This window comes from Hevea brasiliensis, chromosome 13 (assembly GCF_030052815.1).
Source record: "Hevea brasiliensis isolate MT/VB/25A 57/8 chromosome 13, ASM3005281v1, whole genome shotgun sequence".
Classification (NCBI taxonomy): Eukaryota; Viridiplantae; Streptophyta; class Magnoliopsida; order Malpighiales; family Euphorbiaceae; genus Hevea; species Hevea brasiliensis.
This window is the reverse complement of record NC_079505.1, coordinates 85,359,707-85,384,307: the sequence shown is the minus strand read 5'-3', so window position 1 is coordinate 85,384,307 and position 24,601 is coordinate 85,359,707. Positions and strand designations below refer to the sequence as shown.

At 35.1% G+C, this 24,601-nt stretch overlaps 5 protein-coding genes across 6 annotated transcripts; all 5 read left to right on the top strand.

Moving 5' to 3' along the window:
- The first annotated feature begins 10 nt into the window (after positions 1-10).
- On the top strand, positions 11-7,580 carry LOC110669606 (ceramide kinase). Its single transcript, XM_021831323.2, has 13 exons — positions 11-458; positions 1,605-1,769; positions 1,867-2,034; positions 2,152-2,244; positions 2,601-2,693; positions 3,073-3,298; positions 3,406-3,432; positions 3,630-3,714; positions 3,936-4,085; positions 5,105-5,206; positions 5,908-6,288; positions 6,982-7,048; positions 7,124-7,580. Exons 1-13 carry the CDS (start codon positions 264-266, stop codon positions 7,259-7,261), a joined length of 1,890 nt encoding a protein of 629 aa, XP_021687015.2. The 5' UTR covers positions 11-263; the 3' UTR covers positions 7,262-7,580.
- Positions 7,581-7,942: 362 nt separating this feature from the next.
- Positions 7,943-10,088, top strand: LOC131171963 (derlin-1.2-like). Its single transcript, XM_058132651.1, has 7 exons — positions 7,943-8,096; positions 8,305-8,440; positions 8,527-8,600; positions 8,723-8,816; positions 8,991-9,119; positions 9,247-9,407; positions 9,655-10,088. Exons 1-7 carry the CDS (start codon positions 8,080-8,082, stop codon positions 9,875-9,877), a joined length of 834 nt encoding a protein of 277 aa, XP_057988634.1. The 5' UTR covers positions 7,943-8,079; the 3' UTR covers positions 9,878-10,088.
- A 3,018-nt stretch (positions 10,089-13,106) lies between these two features.
- Positions 13,107-15,609, top strand: LOC131171964 (U-box domain-containing protein 35-like). The gene is made up of 6 exons (XM_058132652.1): positions 13,107-13,621; positions 13,926-13,963; positions 14,117-14,358; positions 14,723-14,844; positions 14,950-15,071; positions 15,466-15,609. The coding sequence occupies exons 3-6, from the start codon at positions 14,157-14,159 to the stop codon at positions 15,488-15,490; spliced, it is 471 nt and encodes a 156-aa protein (XP_057988635.1). The 5' UTR covers positions 13,107-13,621; positions 13,926-13,963; positions 14,117-14,156; the 3' UTR covers positions 15,491-15,609.
- A 78-nt stretch (positions 15,610-15,687) lies between these two features.
- LOC131169219 (ceramide kinase-like) lies at positions 15,688-21,822 on the top strand. The gene is made up of 10 exons (XM_058132650.1): positions 15,688-15,835; positions 16,826-16,918; positions 17,298-17,523; positions 17,631-17,657; positions 17,855-17,939; positions 18,161-18,310; positions 19,341-19,442; positions 20,151-20,531; positions 21,224-21,290; positions 21,366-21,822. Exons 2-10 carry the CDS (start codon positions 16,865-16,867, stop codon positions 21,501-21,503), a joined length of 1,230 nt encoding a protein of 409 aa, XP_057988633.1. The 5' UTR covers positions 15,688-15,835; positions 16,826-16,864; the 3' UTR covers positions 21,504-21,822.
- A 149-nt stretch (positions 21,823-21,971) lies between these two features.
- On the top strand, positions 21,972-24,332 carry LOC110669607 (derlin-1.2). 2 transcript variants are annotated; one of them, XM_021831325.2, is made up of 7 exons: positions 21,972-22,337; positions 22,546-22,681; positions 22,769-22,842; positions 22,971-23,058; positions 23,233-23,361; positions 23,491-23,651; positions 23,899-24,332. In XM_021831325.2, exons 1-7 carry the CDS (start codon positions 22,321-22,323, stop codon positions 24,119-24,121), a joined length of 828 nt encoding a protein of 275 aa, XP_021687017.2. In that variant the 5' UTR covers positions 21,972-22,320; the 3' UTR covers positions 24,122-24,332. The 2 variants fall into 2 exon arrangements, with proteins under 2 accessions (XP_021687017.2, XP_021687016.2); XM_021831324.2 differs by having other exon boundaries at positions 22,965-23,058.
- Positions 24,333-24,601: the final 269 nt, after the last annotated feature.

Genomic DNA, 24,601 nt, shown 5'->3' with positions numbered 1-24,601 from the left:
GAAGCAGTGGAATTGCGGGGGCGAATGTCAAATTCGTAGCCCAACAAAAATAAATATCTACGACCTTTTTTCTGACGCCGTCTCTCCAATTTGGATGATTCTTTGCTTTGTGTGATAAATCAGATAACCTGATTTGGATAAAGGAATTGCGGAATTCCCTTTTCCATTTTCAAATCAGGTGAGTTCATCGCAAGATAACTCAGATTTTGTTAGATTCTAAAAATAATACAAGTTCAAGTTATTTCATTTTTGAATCTGGCTTGATGGAAATTCGGGGAGATGATGAGGCTAGTATTAGTGTTGGTGGAGATAAATCTCCTTTGGATAATGTAGAGGTAGAAGGTGGGGAAGCATCATCGGTTTTGAGGTCGACCCTTTTCTTGGATAATGTTGGGGAAGTTGTTCTAACTCTCGATTCTGATGGTTTGTCTTGGGAATTGCTTGATTCCTTCGAAACTGTAAGTACCTTTATCACATATTATATCTTTGATCCAATAATATATGCGCAAAATGCACCTAAATTTAATGTCTTTCTTTTTTTTTTAAAAAAGAAGGTTTGTGGGTTTGCCATATTTCACCATATTCTGTTCTCAAATGAAACATGAATTGATCGGTAATGTAGTTTGTTTTTTTTTTTTTTTTCAGTGATTGCAACAGCCTCCTTTTTTTTTTTTTGGGGGGGGGGGGGGGGGTGTGGGTGTGGGTTGTGTGGGAGATAATTGGAAGATGCCTAAGCTCAGGATTATTTTGCTTTCGTGTGTGCATTGATTATGTGGGAATGATCTTATACGTAATGAGTAAATTGTGTTTGTACTAGGGTTTGCTTTGACTTTTGATAACAATGAGGAACAAATTACAAATTGAGGGATGTTCATTGACTTTGTGGGCCTCAGTTTATTGATATCAAGATGGAACAAGGAGATTTGATAATATAGGCCTGCGTATTCTGAGGGTAACTGCAATTAGCAGAAATAGAATTTTCGGGCTTCCTGTTTTGGGCAAAGGGGAAAACTTTGAACATCTTTGACCATAGAATTAGTTGTTAATACACCAATCAGTCCCAAATCTAGAATCTCTTGGATAAGACCTCAGGCTTTTTCTTCTTACACTGAACTTTGTAGGTTCACTCACTCCCTCGAGGGATAAAGAAGATTGGCTGGCTCTCCTAGGAAAGGCTGTTGGATTTTAATGCGGATGTTGTTTTTTAGAGTTTATATGTTGTTTCCTATAACTTGGTTTTCATATGGTATAAAATGAGGTTGCATGCACTAGTCCTTTTTTTTTTTTTTTTTTTTTATAGGTGGCTTGGAGATTAATACTGGTCCACCCCCCCTCCCCTCTTTTTTTTTTTTTTTACTCTGATATGGCCTATGGCAGTCATCAAACTGACCACGAACCTAGGTATGGTTTTGCATAATGATTTCTGATGCACTCTTTTGACATCCATTTTCTGCATTTCCCCCTTTTTCTTTCTGAAAATAATTAGAAACTAAACCTAACTAATGATGTGTCGATGTGTTCTCTAGTTAATAGCTTTTAAGTATTATGGTACATTAGATACTTAAAGTTTCTGTTTCTGATGCTTTTCACATTTTCTGTAACAGGATGAATCAATTTGTTTGGGAATTAAATTTGTTCCCAAAGTTGCAACAGAGATCAAATTTTTTGATGTGTATGGTGTGGAGTTTGTTAAATATGGTTTCAACCATGGATCAAATCACCCTAATGCTGGGAAGTATTTTTTGAGTCGCAAGTCTTACGACTCTGAGGTTCGTTTTCATTTCTGTTGTTAGTGATGCACTGTTTGTTAGTCATATGGGGAGTACATTTATGATATATACATCCTTTTAAATAAAACTATCGCAGATGTATCGCTTTTCAGTGCATGGTGTTCAAAAGTCTCAGACTCAGCCTTGTCTGTGGGTCCTGACCACATACACTTTTGGTCACAAGGATTTGCGGACATGTCAGTTATGGGTTAATCGAATTAATGCTTCACTGAAAATAGAAGTTGAGAGACCAAAGAATCTTCTGGTTTGTTCTGCAATTAGTTAATTGCTATGCCATTTATGTTTTTCAATAGATTTTCAGTTGGTGAAGTCATAAACTAGTGGTAAAAATGCTTCCAGACTTTTATTTCCTATTGACTAGGTTTTCGTTAATCCAAGGAGTGGGAAAGCAAATGGCTGTAGGACTTGGGAAACTGTGGCTCCCATTTTCTCACGCGCTGATGTAGAAGCAAAGGTATTGTCATGCTTCATGAATCTCTGAACAGATGTTCCTAAGTTATGATCATTGTGCTATACTGTTATACTGGCTTTTCCTGCACTGTTACTTTGATTGTGATTGCAATGAAGGTTGCACCAATGCCAAATTACTAAATGTCCAAGGAAATTGCATTGTTGCGTCACATGCAACTGATATGCTCATGATCTATGAATTGCTTATGCCACCTGGAAAACATAATTAAATGTTATATTTCCTGAAATTAACATTTTTCATGATGCAAGTTAATGCTGCCCTTTTTGTGAATTTCTTTCCATTACAGAATTACTTGCAAGTTGCACACACTTACTATTTCTTTTGAATCTCTTCTTCAGGTTGTTGTAACTGAGAGGGCGGGACATGCATTTGATGTGATGGCATCTCTTGCCAACAAGGAACTCAATTCATATGATGGTGTCATAGCTGTCGTAAGCATGAGGATCCTTTCATTTTCCTCACTTTTTGCTTCTTTTTTTCTGTTTAGTAGTAGGAAATAGTAAATCATGGGATTTCGAGGTCAATTAAACAATGGTTGATGCCATTAGTTAGTTTATAAAGAAAACCTCAATGCTGCCAACAGTGAACTTTCTGCGTAACTGCACATATGTAGATCCTAATGTAACTGGGGATGAATGCTTGACAGCTGTGAATTTCATGTGGACCAGTCCTGCTTATATCCTTGGTTTTATGGGCTTTGACCTGTGCATTGGTTTCAATCTCTGATCTGTTTCTGCACTATGCTAAGTTACAAGAGGTCTTGTGACTATTTTTCTGATTATTGCTTATTGCTTTTTGATATGGTTCCAGGGCGGTGATGGCTTCTTCAATGAAATCCTTAATGGGTTTCTTCTTCCTAGGTATAGAGCTCCTCACCCTCCATCTCCTTCAGATTTCATTCATTCTGATGGAAGCAAGGGCAGTGCTTTAGTTCCCAAGTCAAATGAGACGGTTCCAGAAACTGCTCACAAAAACGAAGATAATTCTCCTCTTATTTCAAGTTCTATATGTAACGGTTCTGGATTAGGAGATTTCAGTATGTACCATAGTATCTTGACATCTATACAAGCACATATCTGGATTTCAATTGTAATTGAAGCTAGTGGTTATCTAACGTATTACTTCATGTATCTGAAATTACAGGAACAGAAGATGGTCCTTCCTTCACAGGTTAGTAAGCTCCAGAATTTAGGTGATTTTAGTTAACTAAGATATCTTATGCTTAATTGTATCTCATAATCCAATGGCCATCATAATAATAACCAGATGAAGCCAGCAGGAGTATGCATCTGCCATTTCACGTCTATTGGCACCTGATAATGCATAATATCTAATAGTGGTTCTTTTGCTGCTCTGGATACTGACAGATCAAGATCTAGAGTTCCCTCGACTCAAAGAACGGTTTAGATTTGGAATTATTCCTGCTGGTTCAACTGATGCCATTGTGATGTGGTATTGTCTTCTTGTTATATATTTTATCCATATAGGCATACTAATTTTTGTCTCTTTAAGTTCATTTGCTAGAGTTTGGTTGTGAGATTGTTATCAGGAATAAGGTTTTGCAATTTTCTTCTTTATGTGATTCATGTAAAAGTTATTAACAAGATTGTAAATCACACACACACACACTTATCTAACACAATCTTTCATTATATTAAAATTTTCTTTTGCAGTACAACTGGAATACGAGATCCCATAACATCTGCATTGCACATTGTCTTGGGTAAAAGGGTGTACCTTGATATAGCTCAAGTTGTGAGATGGAAAACGTCGTCCACATCAAATGTTGAACCATGCGTACGCTATGCAGCTTCTTTTGCTGGGTAGTTTCTCATTTTTACTGATGTCGTGATTCTGAGAAAGTATCTCATATATTAAGTTGCCCCATTTTTTTTTCTTTTTTTTCCCCTGCAATTTCTCTTTATGCTTTTGTCCTGAGCTTATTTATGTGGCTGTAAAGGCACGCTTATGGTAGAACAAGGATGATAACAAGGATGATTTTGATTGATAACTTTATATTTTTTTATGCTAGATCTTACGTAGGGACAGGAAAGAATGTCTTTCATCTCATAAGTAAGCAGGGACTTGGTTTAATAACATGCTGTCATAAATGTTAAAGGTTGTCTAATGCATTAGCATTTGTCAGTTGTCTTTGAAACTGACACTATTGCTGAGCAGGAGATCCAACTTGCTGTTACTTTATTGTGCTGTTTTATGTTTTTTTGTAAAATTTTCTCTTTTTCTATTTATTAAGTGACAATCTTTTTTTGCCTTATTTTACCATATAAGCAATGTTACAAATTCTAAATGGAGAGACCACTAGGAAGTCTGGACAATCAATAAATGAAATAAACATTAATGAATCATGGTTTTATAAATTGCATTAGCTGTCTATAACAAGTGCCATTCCATCCTTATGCTTATCTTCCCAGATAAACATGTACTGAAGTTTATCAATTCACCAAATTGTTCTCTTTCTTACCTTTTTTCGGTTAGGGAAAAAATTAAGCCTTTATAGTTCTAATAGTTCTAAATTGCGTATTTGATACTATCGTATAAATTTTGTCCATGCTTTCTCTAAGATAATGAAGCTCCCAAAATACTTGACCCCTTTGCTTCTTTTTTCTCCGCTATTTTGGTGAAGGTCAGCCTTGGTGGTTGGCCTGTGTATGATCTTACTCAAGTGTAGCTAATTTAACTAGTGTTGTGTTGTCTTCTATATTTCCTTAACATTTGTGTGTATATCTTCTAAACCAGTGGTGGCTGGACAGTGATAGAATAAATATGCTTTATTAAGATGCTTTTTGGAGTTTCTCCTGCATTCATCATTCATTGTTTTCAGGTATGGATTTTATGGAGATGTTATTACGGAGAGTGAAAAATACCGTTGGATGGGCCCTAAACGTTATGATTATGCTGGAACAAAGGTGTTTTTGAGACACAGGTAATTCTTCTCCTTCTTCCCCTTTTTTCCCCCCTCCCTCCTATTTTCCTTGAAGTTTTCCCAATTCTGAAGAACTGGATCTTCTTATGACATTGTGTTTGGCATAGAGGTCTTCCTGTTTCTTCGGCTCTTAATTAGAAACTGAAGTAATTACTGGAATTCTGAAGGATTTGAAACCACTGCCTTTAGCTGCATCATATGCATACAGTTGGTTGCGATTATGTGGACTTCAATCTTGCTGATGTCATGTTCTAGCTAAAAAGTATCACTCCTAATTACATGAGATGCTTTTGATTAAAAAAAAAAAAAAATAGGGACTGGAAGATTAACATAGTAGGTAGCTGTTAAATTGGCTAATATATATATATATATATATATATATATATATATATATATATATTTATACATATATATTTATTTATTCATTTATTTTTTATTCCTTCCTAATCCAAGGTCTGGTTTCTGCTACGGCCCCATGGCAGCGAAGCCATGCAAGGTGGATTTTACCCTTGAAAAAAAAAAATCAGTGGGATTTTCTTGGTCTTCAATACATGTTTTTGACTTTTTGTACATGGTTTCTGAACACAGGGTGCTTATCTGCCTTACAGATATGCTGGTTGCGATCAGTTTTTGTACCAGTGTGTTTGATATCCATAATTTCTTTGTACTTTTTCTCATTGAAATTATCTTTAAGCTTTTAGGTCATATGAGGCAGAAGTAGCATACATGGAAACTGAACCAGAAAAAACAAATTCAGCTGCTGGGAAAGGTCATCCACTTAGCAGAATGAGAGCAGTATGGGGTCCTGAAAAATCAGAAAGAGCAATTTGTCGCATGAACTGTGGTGTCTGTAAAACGAAGCCTGTTTACATGTCCACAAGAAGTCCCCGTGCAACACCCTATTCGCGCCCAGAAGAAACTAGATGGCGGAGATGCAGAGGACATTTTCTTAGTGTTGGTGCTGCTGTAATTTCTAACAGAAATGAAAGAGCACCTGATGGCTTGGTGGCTGATGCTCACCTTTCTGATGGTTTCCTGCATCTTCTGTTGATTAGAGATTGTCCTCGTGCTTTGTATTTATGGTAATGAAATCTTCTCTGGGCACTTTCTTTTTGGCTTGGCTGATTTTTGTTAGAAAGTTTTTCAATTTCCTTGACCGGCATGGATGTTTCATGTTTGTTCTGTTTATTTAGAAGTACCTTTTCACTTGAGATGCAGTAATGTTCAGTAAGGCAGCTCATTGCAATGTGGAGTGTACTCTTGTCATCTGTTGTATTTTACTTAGGCATGTGAACCAAAGTACAGATTGAGTTCTTTAATGTTGTGTTGTAGCAAGTGGCAATTATGAAACTATCATTGCCACAGCAAAGTCTACATTGCTTCAAGGTATTTATGGGCAAAAAAAAAAAAAAAAAAGAGAGAAGCGATAAATATGGGAGTGCCTTGCTGCCACTAATGCACTTTACCAAGCACAAGAGAAAATGTACTTGCTTTCCCTTTTGTCATGTCCTCCTATTGATCCCTTAATTTCTTTCTAGTTCAGATCATCCATAAATGTATTTTATTAAGTAACATGCCTCATAATTGTTGTCTCTGCTGTGTGTCAAGACATTTCAGGGGGAGAGAAAAAGCTACTTATACTTCATATTCCTGAGTTTCAACATTCTTTCCCTTTCTATCATCTTATGTCCAATTTGTAATAAAATAAGGATGGCTTGTACCTTACTGGATAATTTCAATGCTTTTTTGCCATTAATCGTGATCAAAACGTGCAGGCACCTTACCCAGCTTGCAAAGAGAGGTGGAAAACCCCTGAATTTTGAGTTTGTAGAACACCATAAGGTACGTTTCTTTTGGTCCATAAAATCTATCTCATGTTTGTGAAAATCTCCTAATTATTTTGTTTGTTGTTCACAGACCCCAGCTTTTACATTTACTTCGTTTGGCAATGAGAGCGTCTGGAATTTGGATGGCGAGCTCTTTCCAGCACACCAACTCTCAGCACAAGTATTTCAAGGGCTTATTAGCTTATTTGCTTCTGGTCCTGAAGTTTAGTAGTACTGTCCATCAGATGGATTTCTTTATGTAATCAAGCTGTTCAATGACTAAGTCTTTTATCAATCACAGATCAGTTTAATGATATCTGGAGAGCTATACAGGCGGCTTTAGTTCCAGAGGTTGTGAATTTTAAGTCACTGTATACTATTTTGGAGAAAGATCAAAGATTAGTTGTAGGATTAGGGATGATTTAACGTTCCATCTTATGTATACGGTAGAACCGAGAGCAAAAGGAGAAAAAACAACAAAATGTTCTGTAAGCACATAGTTTTATTGTCAACATTATTGAGTAAAGGTTACTTTTTCCCTTTTATTATGCTTAGTCTTGGATGGGGTCTTTAATCTTACAAAGATCACCGCTAAATAGTAAATAACTAAATACTGAGAAATTTCTATTAATGCTAGCCTCTGCTTTCTCTCATCTCTGAGATTTGAAGTGCCCCTGGTACATAATTGATGCATTTTAGAAGCTCATTCCGCACTTGAGATCCTTCAGACCCACCATTATGGATTTTTGGAGCGTGTATATGAAACTGTGAATCGGCGTTTGAATAGTTGATCACAATTCTCATCTCACAAATCCATAGTTTTAGAACAAATGAGTTTGGCAAAGGGACATTTATGCGTGTGTTACCAATCACTGTCAACTTAAACTGTACGTCGATGGTTTTGCTCAAGACGTGAGAAAGGCCACAAGGGTCAAAGTCTTCTCTTTCGGAACGTCCAATGCCTCCTCCACTGAAGACGTCAAACACTATGAAATTTTGCTTCTTTCTCTCGCACCATCTACCACCACTACCATTAGTTTTTGCAACATGTCTACGCCGGCAGAGTAATCTCTCTTTCCCTCTCTACATCACTCAAACTTGAATCATCTCATGTTTGCATTTTACATATTGTTATTATGTGAACCGAATCCTTTACATAGTCTCTTGCTGAAATTTTTTTTTCTCTTAATTCTGCTTGTTCCGTTCTATATGTAATTTTGATAGCAAAGAAACATATAAATTGACTAATTCCTTATACATTGGAATCATCAGATACTATCGTTCTTTACCACCGGTGAGCAAGACCTATGGGGTGGCTTGTTTGATGACCACAGCTGCCTACTATCTGCATCTTTACAACGTCAGGAATATAGCACTCTTTTATGAGGATGTAATTAAACGTTTCCAGGTAAAATTCTACTAGTTATATAGGGTTTTTTTATTATCAAGTGTTTAGATATCCAGAAGCTTAGTTCTGGTTGATGTTGAATGCAGGTTTGGAGGCTGATTACCAATTTCTTTTTTCTGGGGCCATTTTCATTTCCTTTTGCATTTCGTCTTATAATGATGTGAGTAATTCATCTCATATATTACAATTATAGTTAATATGTGATTTAGCTCTGCAGTTCAGCCAATCTGCTTCTTTTAGCAAATAGTTTTGTTTCTATGTTTCTTAAATTAAATTTCATAGAGCAAGGTATGGGGTTTCTTTGGAAAGAGGACCTTTTGACAAGAGGACTGCAGACTTTGTGTGGATGTTCTTCTTTGGAGCACTTTCACTTCTTGTAAGTTGGAATAATTATGATTCAGATCGTACCAAAAATATAAAATGCTATAATTGAGAATTTGTCATGAGTTCATACAAGCCTTCAGATGCAAACTCTTATATTGCCGTTGTTTGTTTAGTACTAAACTACATAGAAATAGGACAATGATAAAGTGCTACTGTTCGATCATAGGTGATGGCAGCTGTTCCAATGCTCTGGTCTCCTTTCATGGGAGTTTCCTTGGTTTTTATGATCGTCTATGTCTGGGCACGTGAATTCCCAAATGCACGTATCAACATATATGGACTTGTGTCGTTGAAGGTAGGTTAAGAATTAATTACAGTTCTTGTTTTAATCATACCATTTTGGTGGTTCATTTGAGCTAAAATTACATGCTTAAGTACATGTATGTGTATACTTACATCCAGTAATTCATTATGAAATGAAGGGATTCTATCTTCCATGGGCAATGCTAGCCCTGGATCTGATTTTCGGGAATCCATTGATGCCAGATATTCTGGGGATGGTTGCTGGACATCTATATTATTTCCTGACAGTGCTTCATCCTCTTTCTGGTGGAAATTTCGTCCTGAGGACTCCTCTCTGGGTGTATCCTATCTTTTGTTTTCCTCAAAAATTATTCCTGATATCTATTATAGTGCATGCCTGGCAGATGAAGTAATCTCCAATTTAGTTTCTTGGGGAAAACTACGGTAGGATTTCATAAGCATAGAGGATATGCATTAGAGCAAAATGAACATATAGTACACAACCAATGCTAATGATTTGAGAAATTGTTTAAGCACTTAAGCTTTCATGAACTTTTTTGCATAGTCCTTAATGATGTGATTCCCAGTCACAAACTGGTAGCATTTTGGGGTGAAGGGACACAAGTAAATGCCCCAGTGCAGCGTGATCCCTCCGCAGGAGTTGCTTTCCGAGGAAGAAGCTACCGTCTCAATGGTACCAGAACCAGGCCTTCAGAAGACTCTCAGGGAACCACTCCAGCACAGCAGCCAAATAATTCCGCTGGTGGAGTGGCTTTTCAGGGAAGAAGTTATCGTCTTGGTGTCCGTTAGGTACATTACTGTTGTAACCAGTGCTTTCTGCATCATATTATAGGTGCAAATTAATGTATTACTGCATTTAGACCCATAATAGCAACCAAGCCTACAAGGTGACAAATGCTACCCAATCAGATTTTCATATTGTTAAAGGATTGCAAGGATGGACCGTTCCCGGTATCATATTTAAGCAACCAAGGTAATTCAGTTGTATGTTTGCAATGTAGACCCTGTGTTTGAGCTCTAAAAGGCAGATGCAGCAGTCAAGCATGGTTCTGAATTAGTACTGTATTAGTGAGTTCTGAATTAGTTCTGAAATAGTACTGTATTACCATGGGAGGTCGAGAATGATTGCTGATGGCTTCGCTAATTTAGCTGTTCAAGGAGAAGAAGGTTATCACCAGAAGAATTTGTTCAATTCCTTCTGTGTGATGTACAATGGGTGGCATGGCCAAGATTAGTCTCTGATCAGGATTTGATTATTTGGGTTTGCACCCTCTATATTTCTCCTCTTCCCCGCGGCGCTCCACACCCCCAAAACAAAACCCAACCCAACAAAAAAAAAAAATCTAATAAAATTAATTCAGGTGATAAAAATAATAATTTTTAATCGATTTTGTTAGAGAATAATTTAAAAAATACACTTCAAAATTTTAATAAAAATGGATCTGATTTATCATTAATAAAAATAATTATTTTATTATTTTATTTTAAAAATATATTAATTAATTATTATATTTTTATTTCATCTACACTTCCCTTTCTCTATCCATATAAATTAACTTTTTTTAATTAATATATTAAAAGTAAATAAATCATTATTATTATTATTATTATTATTATTATTATTATTATAAGGACTAAATATTATAAAGATTAAAAAATAAAGAAATTATATAATTATACTTTTTAAATTTTAAGAATTTAAATAAAATTGAAATTAATATAAAAAAGAATTAGAGAGATTAAAAAGTAAAAAAAAGTTAATAAATATAATTTTTAAAGTAAAATAATAAATTGGAATAGTAAAATTAAAAATATTGGATTCGGATCCCTTAAAATAAAAAAATAAAAATGTGTGGTCTCCGTTGGCAGTGGGCCATTACAGATCAGCCTCAATGCATGATACTAACAGGTCAATGGCGACTGGGTTTTGTTATAAAAAAAAAAAAAAAGAAAAAGTAAAAAATGGCGACTGCCAGGCTGCCAACATTAGAAACGGCTGAACCCCAAGGTAAAGGTTAGCCGTTTGCCTAACCATAAGTGGATTCTTAATTTATTTAAATAATTTATATTATCATGTATGAACAATATAAACATTTATTGCTGCGGGTGACTGGTTATTGGGTTGGATGTCTCTCACCTGACCTTGCTGAGGCTATGAGCCTAAGGGAAGCCTTGTCTTGGCTGTTAAAAGCATGATGTGCATGCGCTAAATATTCGGTTCAAATCGAATTAAATTAAATAAAATTATTAAAATTAAATTAAATTTTAAAAATTAAATTAAATTAAAATAAATAAAAAATTAAATCGAATCACTCTATTTTGATTTAGTTTTGTTTAAAATTATTAATTTTTAAATTTTAATTATTTTTTAATTTAGACTTAATTTTTAAATTATTTAATTTAATTTTAATTTTAATTTAAAATCTATTTACTATTAATCAATAAAATTAAATAATTTATACATATAAAATTATATATAATTTATACATTTCATATAAAAATAAATATAATAAAGTTATTCAGTTCAATCGATTTTTTTTTTAAATTAAATTGTATTAAAATAAATAAAAATTTTAAAATATAAAATTAAATTAAATTGATTTATCTTAAAAATTAAATTAAATTAATGAATTAAAATAATTTAATTTAATTTATTTAATTCAATAGCACTCACCCCTAGATCCAGCGGACATTGAGAGGTAGATGACTTTTCGAGTTTGGCAGTGTTATTCTTGGTTGTTAAAAACTGTTTCAACAACGGGCTTTTTTTCTCTTAGGCTTGTCAGTAGAGCAGTTCATGCTATTGTTAGAGATCCTTTGAACCATGACAGATTTTTTTATTACTGTATTATTCACGAATATTCCTTTAAATAAAGCTTTATGATTCTTAAAATATATATAAATATTTAAAATTATTCATAAAATCGAGTTTAAAAATGGTAAATTATATAATCAAGTAAAATTTAAAAAGTTATATAATTTTTTTACTATTTTTTTTCCTTGAATAGGATTTTTGTGTCAATAAAGTTTTGATTTTCATTATCTTTTTTCAAGATAATAGCTACTTTTGCTTGGATAGAATCTATTTAAGAAAAATATTATATATATATATATAAAATGATTTTTTTTATGTATTTTCATAATTTTCAATTTAAATATTTAATTTATTTTTTTAATTTTTTTGTATTATTATACTTATTTGAATAAATTTTTTTTATGAATTTAAAAGTTTATTAATTAATTAACATGAATTTTTTTTTAAATTTTATATAAAAAATAAGTTATAAATATATATAATAAATATAAATAATATGTAATACACATAAAAAAATACTAATATTTATATAAATTTATGTAAATATATAGATTGGATAGTTAGAGGAGAAAAGGAAAAGTCTTCCAAGCTTTGGCCTAAACTTGCGAATCAAATCAAAGATTATTTAGTATCTTAGCCGGATAAAAGAGGAATCTTGATCTTTGCGACGACTTTGACCACGTCTCCTCCAGGTCTGGGTTCTGGAAACCTAGGTGCTACAAGTACACTGCACTATGCCCTACATAGTTCATTGCACAGCTAATAAATTTGAGCCCCCAAAGTCAACAAATTCACATCATCTTTCTCATTTGACTCCGCGGAAAATAAATTAATAAAATTCTTCTTCCAGGAAATTAAAACCGCGTTGGACCTTTGCTTAAATGTGATATATGCTCGTGCCCTGTCTTTTGTTTGAATGCATTTTATACTTCCAAATCGTACTGGTTACCTTCGTGGAAGGGAGTGAAAAAGCTGTGTACTTCTGTGATTGCTTTATTATTGGATTTATTAGATAAAGAGACGGACAGGTTCACGTGGGACAAGTTTCTCCCTCATTTCGTAGATAGATGCTTTAAATATTTCCTTGGCAGGTAATGACAGGGGTCGTTGGAAGGTGTTAATCTTTTTTAGTTTCTTGCGGAGAACACTGAGTCTGGTCCCAGCCAACTCTCTTGAATCTTAACTGCTAATACAGTGGTACCAAGCGTAAAAGAAACAATCTTCTTTGTTGCTTCTTAAAATAATCACCCTATGCTAAGGAAAAGATAAAAAAATTTTGGTCTTGTTAAGAGCCAAACAACAATCGCTTGGGTGGCAACAAAAATTCCACAAGTAAAACAAAGAAACCAGGACATTTTGCCCCTTTGACAATAATCATTTCATTGCATCAATAGAAATTGTGATAACACAGTTTAATTTAAAAATATAGATTGATAGAGAATGATGGTTATTGTCAGAGATGAGCAAATGCCTCACGGCTCGGTTGCCTTCATTTTTTAGAGGCAATTTATCCTTCCTTGTTGGGTACTCTGTTTTGCGTCATCTACCTTCCCTAAACTAACCATAATTTCTTTATTTCCACTTGTAGTATATAAAAGCCTCGAAACGTCAGAGTTCAAGTTTATTCAAAAGTTTGAATTGGATATGAATGATGGGTTTCTATTCTACAATCCGAAACGAGCCCCAGACAGACAAGGGTTCGACGTTCTGAACTACTGGTATGTACAATTTCCGTCTGTCTCTTGTTTTGAGACTTCCTCTGCTCTTCTTCTTCTGTATGTATTTCTGGGTTTTCACGTTTTTTTTTTCCCTTGGAGTCGAATGTTGTCTGTGTTTAAACGCGTTTGATTTTGTATAGTTCCCAGTCCACTACTGCGTTTTCTGGAAAAATCCTTCAAAATTTAAGATTTTTTGCCCTTTGCAAAGCAAGGATGTTTTGACATGATATCTGATTCTAATTTCTAATTCTTCATCTCTCTCTCTAGCCATTATCTTCAACCTTTTTTTTTTTTTTTTTTGCAGTGTCTGTTGAAAGTAATTGGTTCTGTAATTTCTTCCCGGTAGGTTAAGCTTTATATCATTTTTGAGTTACATGAGTAAATTTGGGGTAAAATTCAAATTTTATTGGCGTGCTTCAAAGTCTCCAATTGGTTTTGAATATTGTCCAGTTTTGTGTTACTAATTACTAACTTCAATTATGGTTTTTATTCTAGTGGCATAGACAATTGGGTGTCATAAAGCAGTGGCTGAGTAATGGAGGGAAGTGAAATAATTGAGGCTCAAAAAGTACTTGGGTTGCCTCCACCACTGTCTTTAACTGTTGGGATGGCTATCAATGGAAAAACCAAAAGCAAACATGTTGTGAAATGGGCATTGGAAAAGTTCATTCAAGAGGAAAAGGTTTTGTTCAAGTTGTTGCATGTTTGCCCCAAGATTACTAGTGTCCCTACGCCAAGTAAGCTACTTCTCTTCTGTTTGTTTTTCCCCCCCAAGAAAGGGAGAAAACCACGCTAACTAATTCTAGATTGATGTTAATGTTTTTGCAAAAAGGGGGAAAACCACGCTAACTAATTCTAGATTGATGTTAATGTTTTTGCAAATGATTGTAGATTTGAATAGACTGGAAGGATGCGTGTTCTCGTATCAGAATGTTGGAAAAAGGGATACAGATGGTTATGTTTGGGGGTTTATTTTCATGGGAATATCGTCTGAAAAACTATTTGAGACATCAACTTTGATAAAGAGAAAGATGAAGAGATTCATAATCAAAATTAACTCGGTTATCTTTTTCTGACCATCTGATTTTATTTTCTTGTCAGTGGGAAATTTGATTCCTATATCACAAGTACGAGAGGATGTAGCAGCAGCTTATAAGAAGGAAAAGGAATGGCAGGCAAATCAAATGCTTCTTCCTTATAAAAACATGTGTACTCAGAGAAAGGTCCCTCTCTCTCTGTCTCTCTCCCCTGGGTGTTAGGTGGTAGGGTTGAGTTTTGTAAGTGAATGTTGAAAAACTAGAACTTAAAAGCCTCCCTTCTGGATATAGGTGCAAGTAGATGTTATCGTGATTGAATCAGATGATGTGGCTAATGCAATAGCAGAGGAAGTTGCTAAGTGCACTATCAAGAAGCTTGTTATTGGAGCTTCTTCTCGTGGCATGTTTACAAGGTACATAGATGGTGTAAAATCCAATTATTGTGCTAGCATTCTTTAATTATGTTCAACTTGAATGCTAGAATGCCTGTTATATCTGCCCATTTTCTACAAATATCTAGTGCTGCTTTGAAATATAATTTGTTATGTAACAGTCACATAACCAGTGACAACTGGATTAGAAAAAGATCTAAGCCTCACATCATTGTTGGTTTATAAGTCTGTTCAGAAAGTCTCCAAAAGTAGAGAAGGTTTCATGATTTGTGCAAACTGAAGTATAATTTCATCATACAAAATCCTGATGTTAATGGAAATTAAAGTGATAATATCAATTAATGATGACTGAACAATTCCAGATTGTATGCGGCAGTGCTATACCAAGTATCTTACTTTCGATATTTGGAAACAGAATGCCTATGGATACAAGAAGATGAAGGAACATAGAGCTGTTTACTTTTTGTGGTAATTGTGGAGAACAGAAATACTGCAAGATGAAAGAACACTGACCATAATCATATCATAGTTCTTTTGCTGTGGATTCTCATTTTCAAGAAACTCTTGTTGACAAGATATTTTTTTCAGGAAACTCAAAGGAAATGATCTGTCCTCTAGAATCTCCACGTGCACCCCAAATTTTTGTACAGTCTATGCTGTTTCAAAAGGAAAATTGTCATCCATCCGGCCATCAGATTTGGAGACAAATGGAAGCATTAGAGATGACAGCAGTGTTACAAGTTCTACTAATAGCTCATCAAGTCACACTTTGAGCTTACAAACAGGTAATTGTACCTACAATTTGAGCCGGATGTTATGAACAAATAAAATAATTTCACCTGCATGCATAAGGAGTTTTTTGGGGAATGATTAACATATAAAGATTGAAGCGTCTATCAACTGTAGCCCATGATAACCTTGAACAAAATCTTTTTTTGTTTCTTCCAGCCTTTTGTTACTGTGATATTTAATATTTGATAATTAAATTGTCTACGTAATCTATTTATTAGCATCTTAGAAAGTGATGTGGCCATGTTTCTGCACTCCAAGACTGCAACTTATGTTGTACAGCATATAGAAATATATTTCTCACACTCATAATAGAATGGAAACGATAAATTATTGCTGCATCCATTATGCTTTACATTAAATGATCACTTAATTCTCATATTCACTCTTCTATACATTCATTTTTGCTTTTTTCTTTACGGTCATAGCATTGCTAGATTTTTCATATATTCAGGTTTATTTATAGCCGGCTGAGAATTAACTATGTATCAACTGTAAACTTCGTATCTGGTAAAAAAAAAAAAAAAAAAAAACTATAAACTTCATAATTTTTTTCGCTGCATTGTCAGCCTCTGCTAAGACTTCCAGCATAACTTACATGATAAGAAACTTAAGCAACTTTGTTTGGCTTCTTGAAATATACAAATATCTATTATAAAATAAGATGGATTAAAATCTAATGGTGTTGCGGAGCTTTCAGTTTTCTGGCTGACAATTTTTTCTTTGTGTAGGCCAATGAAAGTTTTACCACATCTTTTTTTTGGTTTTCTGTAATGTGCAGATGCTGTTTCAATTGCATGCAACTGATATGCTCATGATCTATGAATTGCTTATGCCACCTGGAAAACATAATTAAATGTTATATTTCCTGAAATTAACATTTTTCATGATGCAAGTTAATGCTGCCCTTTTTGTGAATTTCTTTCCATTACAGAATTACTTGCAAGTTGCACACACTTACTATTTCTTTTGAATCTCTTCTTCAGGTGGTTGTAACTGAGAGGGCGGGACATGCATTTGATGTGATGGCATCTCTTGCCAACAAGGAACTCAATTCATATGATGGTGTCATAGCTGTCGTAAGCATGAGGATCCTTTCATTTTCCTCACTTTTTGCTTCTTTTTTTCTGTTTAGTAGTAGGAAATAGTAAATCATGGGATTTCGAGGTCAATTAAACAATGGTTGATGCCATTAGTTAGTTTATAAAGAAAACCTCAATGCTGCCAACAGTGAACTTTCTGCGTAACTGCACATATGTAGATCCTAATGTAACTGGGGATGAATGCTTGACAGCTGTGAATTTCATGTGGACCAGTCCTGCTCATATCCTTGGTTTTATGGGCCTTGACCTGTGCATTGGTTTCAATCTCTGATCTGTTTCTGCACTATGCTAAGTTACAAGAGGTCTTGTGACTATTTTTCTGATTATTGCTTATTGCTTTTTGATATGGCTCCAGGGCGGTGATGGCTTCTTCAATGAAATCCTTAATGGGTTTCTTCTTCCTAGGTATAGAGCTCCTCACCCTCCATCTCCTTCAGATTTCATTCATTCTGATGGAAGCAAGGGCAGTGCTTTAGTTCCCAAGTCAAATGAGACGGTTCCAGAAACTGCTCACAAAAACGAAGATAATTCTCCTCTTATTTCAAGTTCTATATGTAACGGTTCTGGATTAGGAGATTTCAGTATGTACCATAGTATCTTGACATCTATACAAGCACATATCTGGATTTCAATTGTAATTGAAGCTAGTGGTTATCTAACGTATTACTTCATGTATCTGAAATTACAGGAACAGAAGATGGTCCTTCCTTCACAGGTTAGTAAGCTCCAGAATTTAGGTGATTTTAGTTAACTAAGATATCTTATGCTTAATTGTATCTCATAATCCAATGGCCATCATAATAATAACCAGATGAAGCCAGTAGGAGTATGCATCTGCCATTTCACGTCTATTGGCACCTGATAATGCATAATATCTAATAGTGGTTCTTTTGCTGCTCTGGATACTGACAGATCAAGATCTAGAGTTCCCTCGACTCAAAGAACGGTTTAGATTTGGAATTATTCCTGCTGGTTCAACTGATGCCATTGTGATGTGGTATTGTCTTCTTGTTATATATTTTATCCATATAGGCATACTAATTTTTGTCTCTTTAAGTTCATTTGCTAGAGTTTGGTTGTGAGGTTGTTATCAGGAATAAGGTTTTGCAATTTTCTTCTTTATGTGATTCATGTAAAAGTTATTAACAAGATTGTAAATCACACACACACACACTTATCTAACACAATCTTTCATTATATTAAAATTTTCTTTTGCAGTACAACTGGAATACGAGATCCCATAACATCTGCATTGCACATTGTCTTGGGTAAAAGGGTGTACCTTGATATAGCTCAAGTTGTGAGATGGAAAACGTCATCCACATCAAATGTTGAACCATGCGTACGCTATGCAGCTTCTTTTGCTGGGTAGTTTCTCATTTTTACTGATGTCATGATTCTGAGAAAGTATCTCATATATTAAGTTGCCCCATTTTTTTTTTCTTTTTTTTCCCCTGCAATTTCTCTTTATGCTTTTGTCCTGAGCTTATTTATGTGGCTGTAAAGGCACGCTTATGGTAGAACAAGGATGATAACAAGGATGATTTTGATTGATAACTTTATATTTTTTTATGCTAGATCTTACATAGGGACAGGAAAGAATGTCTTTCATCTCATAAGTAAGCAGGGACTTGGTTTAATAACATGCTGTCATAAATGTTAAAGGTTGTCTAATGCATTAGCATTTGTCAGTTGTCTTTGAAACTGACACTATTGCTGAGCAGGAGATCCAACTTGCTGTTACTTTATTGCGCTGTTTTATGTTTTTTTGTAAAATTTTCTCTTTTTCTATTTATTAAGTGACAATCTTTTTTTGCCTTATTTTACCATATAAGCAATGTTACAAATTCTAAATGGAGAGACCACTAGGAAGTCTGGACAATCAATAAATGAAATAAACATTAATGAATCATGGTTTTATAAATTGCATTAGCTGTCTATAACAAGTGCCATTCCATCCTTATGCTTATCTTCCCAGATCAAGTTTAATAAACATGTACTGAAGTTTATCAATTCACCAAATTGTTCTCTTTCTTACCTTTTTTCGGTTAGGGAAAAAATTAAGCCTTTATAGTTCTAATAGTTCTAAATTGCGTATTTGATACTATCGTATAAATTTTGTCCATGCTTTCTCTAAGATAATGAAGCTCCCAAAATACTTGACCCCTTTGCTTCTTTTTTCTCCGCTATTTTGGTGAAGGTCAGCCTTGGTGGTTGGCCTGTGTATGATCTTACTCAAGTGTAGCTAATTTAACTAGTGTTGTGTTGTCTTCTATATTTCCTTAACATTTGTGTGTATATCTTCTAAACCAGTGGTGGCTGGACAGTGATAGAATAAATATGCTTTATTAAGATGCTTTTTGGAGTTTCTCCTGCATTCATCATTCATTGTTTTCAGGTATGGATTTTATGGAGATGTTATTACGGAGAGTGAAAAATACCGTTGGATGGGCCCTAAACGTTATGATTATGCTGGAACAAAGGTGTTTTTGAGACACAGGTAATTCTTCTCCTTCTTCCCCTTTTTTTCCCCCTCCCTCGTATTTTCCTTGAAGTTTTCCCAATTCTGAAGAACTGGATCTTCTTATGACATTGTGTTTGGCATAGAGGTCTTCCTGTTTCTTCGGCTCTTAATTAGAAACTGAAGTAATTACTGGAATTCTGAAGGATTTGAAACCACTGCCTTTAGCTGCATCATATGCATACAGTTGGTTGCGATTATGTGGACTTCAATCTTGCTGATGTCATGTTCTAGCTAAAAAGTATCACTCCTAATTACATGAGATGCTTTTGATTAAAAAAAAAAAAAAAAAAAGAGGGACTGGAAGATTAACATAGTAGGTAGCTGTTAAATTGGCTAATATATATATATATATATATATATATATATATATATATATATATATATATATATTTTATACATATATATTTATTTATTCATTTATTTTTTATTCCTTCCTAATCCAAGGTCTGGTTTCTGCTATGGCCCCATGGCAGCGAAGCCATGCAAGGTGGATTTTACCCTTGAAAAAAAAAAATCAGTGGGATTTTCTTGGTCTTCAATACGTGTTTTTGTACATGGTTTCTGAACACAGGGTGCATATCTGCCTTACAGATATGCTGGTTGCGATCAGTTTTTGTACCAGTGTGTTTGATATCCATAATTTCTTTGTACTTTTTCTCATTGAAATTATCTTTAAGCTTTTAGGTCATATGAGGCAGAAGTAGCATACATGGAAACTGAACCAGAAAAAACAAATTCAGCTGCTGGGAAAGGTCATCCACTTAGCAGAATGAGAGCAGTATGGGGTCCTGAAAAATCAGAAAGAGCAATTTGTCGCATGAACTGTGGTGTCTGTAAAACGAAGCCTGTTTACATGTCCACAAGAAGTCCCCGTGCAACACCCTATTCGCGCCCAGAAGAAACTAGATGGCGGAGATGCAGAGGACATTTTCTTAGTGTTGGTGCTGCTGTAATTTCTAACAGAAATGAAAGAGCACCTGATGGCTTGGTGGCTGATGCTCACCTTTCTGATGGTTTCCTGCATCTTCTGTTGATTAGAGATTGTCCTCGTGCTTTGTATTTATGGTAATGAAATCTTCTCTGGGCACTTTCTTTTTGGCTTGGCTGATTTTTGTTAGAAAGTTTTTCAATTTCCTTGACCGGCATGGATGTTTCATGTTTGTTCTGTTTATTTAGAAGTACCTTTTCACTTGAGATGCAGTAATCTTCAGTAAGGCAGCTCATTGCAATGTGGAGTGTACTCTTGTCATCTGTTGTATTTTACTTAGGCATGTGAACCAAAGTACAGATTGAGTTCTTTAATGTTGTGTTGTAGCAAGTGGCAATTATGAAACTATCATTGCCACAGCAAAGTCTACATTGCTTCAAGGTATTTATGGGCAAAAAAAAAAAAAAAAAGAGAGAAGCGATAAATATGGGAGTGCCTTGCTGCCACTAATGCACTTTACCAAGCACAAGAGAAAATGTACTTGCTTTCCCTTTTGTCATGTCCTCCTATTGATCCCTTAATTTCTTTCTAGTTCAGATCATCCATAAATGTATTTTATTAAGTAACATGCCTCATAATTGTTGTCTCTGCTGTATGTCAAGACATTTCAGGGGGAGAGAAAAAGCTACTTATACTTCATATTCCTGAGTTTCAACATTCTTTCCCTTTCTATCATCTTATGTCCAATTTGTAATAAAATAAGGATTGCTTGTACCTTACTGGATAATTTCAATGCTTTTTTTCCATTAATCGTGATCAAAATGTGCAGGCACCTTACCCAGCTTGCAAAGAGAGGTGGAAAACCCCTGAATTTTGAGTTTGTAGAACACCATAAGGTACGTTTCTTTTGGTCCATAACATCTATCTCATGTTTGTGAAAATCTCCTAATTATTTTGTTTGTTGTTCACAGACCCCAGCTTTTACATTTACTTCGTTTGGCAATGAGAGCGTCTGGAATTTGGATGGCGAGCTCTTTCCAGCACACCAACTCTCAGCACAAGTATTTCAAGGGCTTATTAGCTTATTTGCTTCTGGTCCTGAAGTTTAGTAGTACTGTCCATCAGATGGATTTCTTTATGTAATCAAGCTGTTCAATGACTAAGTCTTTTATCAATCACAGATCAGTTTAATGATATCTGGAGAGCTGTACAGGCGGCTTTAGTTCCAGAGGTTGTGAATTTTAAGTCACTGTATACTATTTTGGAGAAAGATCAAAGATTAGTTGTAGGATTAGGGATGATTTAACGTTCCATCTTATGTATACGGTAGAACCGAGAGCAAAAGGAGAAAAAATAACAAAATGTTCTGTAACCACATAGTTTTATTGTCAACATTATTGAGTAAAGGTTACTTTTTCCCTTTTATTATGCTTGGTCTTGGATGGGGTCTTTTATCTTACAAAGGTCACCGCTAAATAGTAAATAACTAAATACTGAGAAATTTCTATTAATGCTAGCCTCTGCTTTCTCTCATCTCTGAGATTTGAGGTGCCCCTAGTACATAATTGATGCATTTTAGAAGCTCATTCCGCACTTGAGATCCTTCAGACCCACCATTATGGATTTTTGGAGCGTGTATATGAAACTGTGAATCAGCGTTTGAATAGTTGATCACAATTCTCATCTCACAAATCCATAGTTTTGGAACAAATGAGTTTGGCAAAGGGACATTTATGCGTGTGTTACCAATCACTGTCAACTTAAACTGTACGTCGATGGTTTTGCTCAAGACGTGAGAAAGGCCACAAGGGTCAAAGTCTTCTCTTTCGGAACGTCCAATGCCTCCTCCACTGAAGACGTCAAACACTATGAAATTTTGCTTCTTCTCTCGCACCATCTACCACCACTACCATTAGTTTTTGCAACATGTCTACGCCGGCAGAGTAATCTCTCTTTCCCTCTCTACATCACTCAAACTTGAATCATCTCATGTTTGCATTTTACATATTGTTATTATGTGAACCGAATCCTTTACATAGTCTCTTGCTGATATTTTTTATTCTCTTAATTCTGCTTGTTCCGTTCTATATGTAATTTTGATAGCAAAGAAACATATAAATTGACTAATTCCTTATACATTGGAATCATCAGATACTATCGTTCTTTACCACCGGTGAGCAAGACCTATGGGGTGGCTTGTTTGATGACCACAGCTGCCTACTATCTGCATCTTTACAACGTCAGGAATATAGCACTCTTTTATGAGGATGTAATTAAACGTTTCCAGGTAAAATTCTACTAGTTATATAGGGTTTTTTTTATTATCAAGTGTTTAGATATCCAGAAGCTTAGTTCTGGTTGATGTTGAGTGCAGGTATGGAGGCTGATTACCAATTTCTTTTTTCTGGGGCCATTTTCATTTCCTTTTGCATTTCGTCTTATAATGATGTGAGTAATTCATCTCATATATTACAATTATAGTTAATATGTGATTTAGCTCTGCAGTTCAGCCAATCTGCTTCTTTTAGCAAATAGTTTTGTTTCTATGTTTCTTAACTTAAATTTCATAGAGCAAGGTATGGGGTTTCTTTGGAAAGAGGACCTTTTGACAAGAGGACTGCAGACTTTGTGTGGATGTTCTTCTTTGGAGCACTTTCACTTCTTGTAAGTTGGAATAATTATGATTCAGATCGTACCAAAAATATAAAATGGTATAATTGAGAATTTGTCATGAGTTCATACAAGCCTTCAGATGCAAACTCTTATATTGCCGTTGTTTGTTTAGTACTAAACTACATAGAAATCGGACAATGATAAAGTGCTACTGTTCGATCATAGGTGATGGCAGCCGTTCCAATGCTCTGGTCTCCTTTCATGGGAGTTTCCTTGGTTTTTATGATCGTCTATGTCTGGGCACGTGAATTCCCAAATGCACGTATCAACATATATGGACTTGTGTCGTTGAAGGTAGGTTAAGAATTAATTACAGTTCTTGTTTTAATCATACCACATTTTGGTGGTTCATTTGAGCTAAAATTACATGCTTAAGTACATGTATGTGTATGCTTACATCCAGTAATTCATTATGAAATGAAGGGATTCTATCTTCCATGGGCAATGCTAGCCCTGGATCTGATTTTCGGAAATCCATTGATGCCAGATATTCTGGGGATGGTTGCTGGACATCTATATTATTTCCTGACAGTGCTTCATCCTCTTTCTGGTGGAAATTTCGTCCTGAGGACTCCTCTCTGGGTGTATCCTATCTTTTGTTTTCCTCAAAAATTATTCCTGATATCTATTATAGTGCATGCCTGGCAGATGAAGTAATCTCCAATTTAGTTTCTTGGGGAAAACTACTGTAGGATTTCATAAGCATAGAGGATATGCATTAGAGCAAAATGAACATATAGTACACAACCAATGCTAATGATTTGAGAAATTGTTTAAGCACTTAAGCTTTCATGAACTTGTTTGCATAGTCCTTAATGATGTGATTCCCAGTCACAAACTGGTTGCATTTTGGGGTGAAGGGACACAAGTAAATGCCCCAGTGCAGCGTGATCCCTCCGCAGGAGTTGCTTTCCGAGGAAGAAGCTACCGTCTCAATGGTACCAGAACCAGGCCTTCAGAAGACTCTCAGGGAACCACTCCAGCACAGCAGCCAAATAATTCCGCTGGTGGAGTGGCTTTTCAGGGAAGAAGTTATCGTCTTGGTGTCCGTTAGGTACCTTACTGTTGTAACCAGTGCTTTCTGCATCAAATTATAGGTGCAAATTAATGTATTACTGCATTTAGAACCATAATAGCAACCAAGCCTACAAGGTGACAAATGCTACCCAATCAGATTTTCATATTGTTAAAGGATTGCAAGGATGGACCGTTCCCGGTATCATATTTAAGCAACCAAGGTAATTCAGTTGTATGTTTGCAATGTAGACCCTGTGTTTGAGCTCTAAAAGGCAGATGCAGCAGTCAAGCATGGTTCTGAATTAGTTCTGAATTAGTGAGTTCTGAATTAGTTCTGAAATAGTACTGTATTACCATGGGAGGTCGAGAATGATTGCTGATGGCTTCGCTAATTTAGCTGTTCAAGGAGAAGAAGGTTATCACCAGAAGAATTTGTTCAATTCCTTCTGTGTGATGTACAATGGGCGGCATGGCCAAGATTAGTCTCTGATCAGGATTGATTATTTGGGTTTGCACC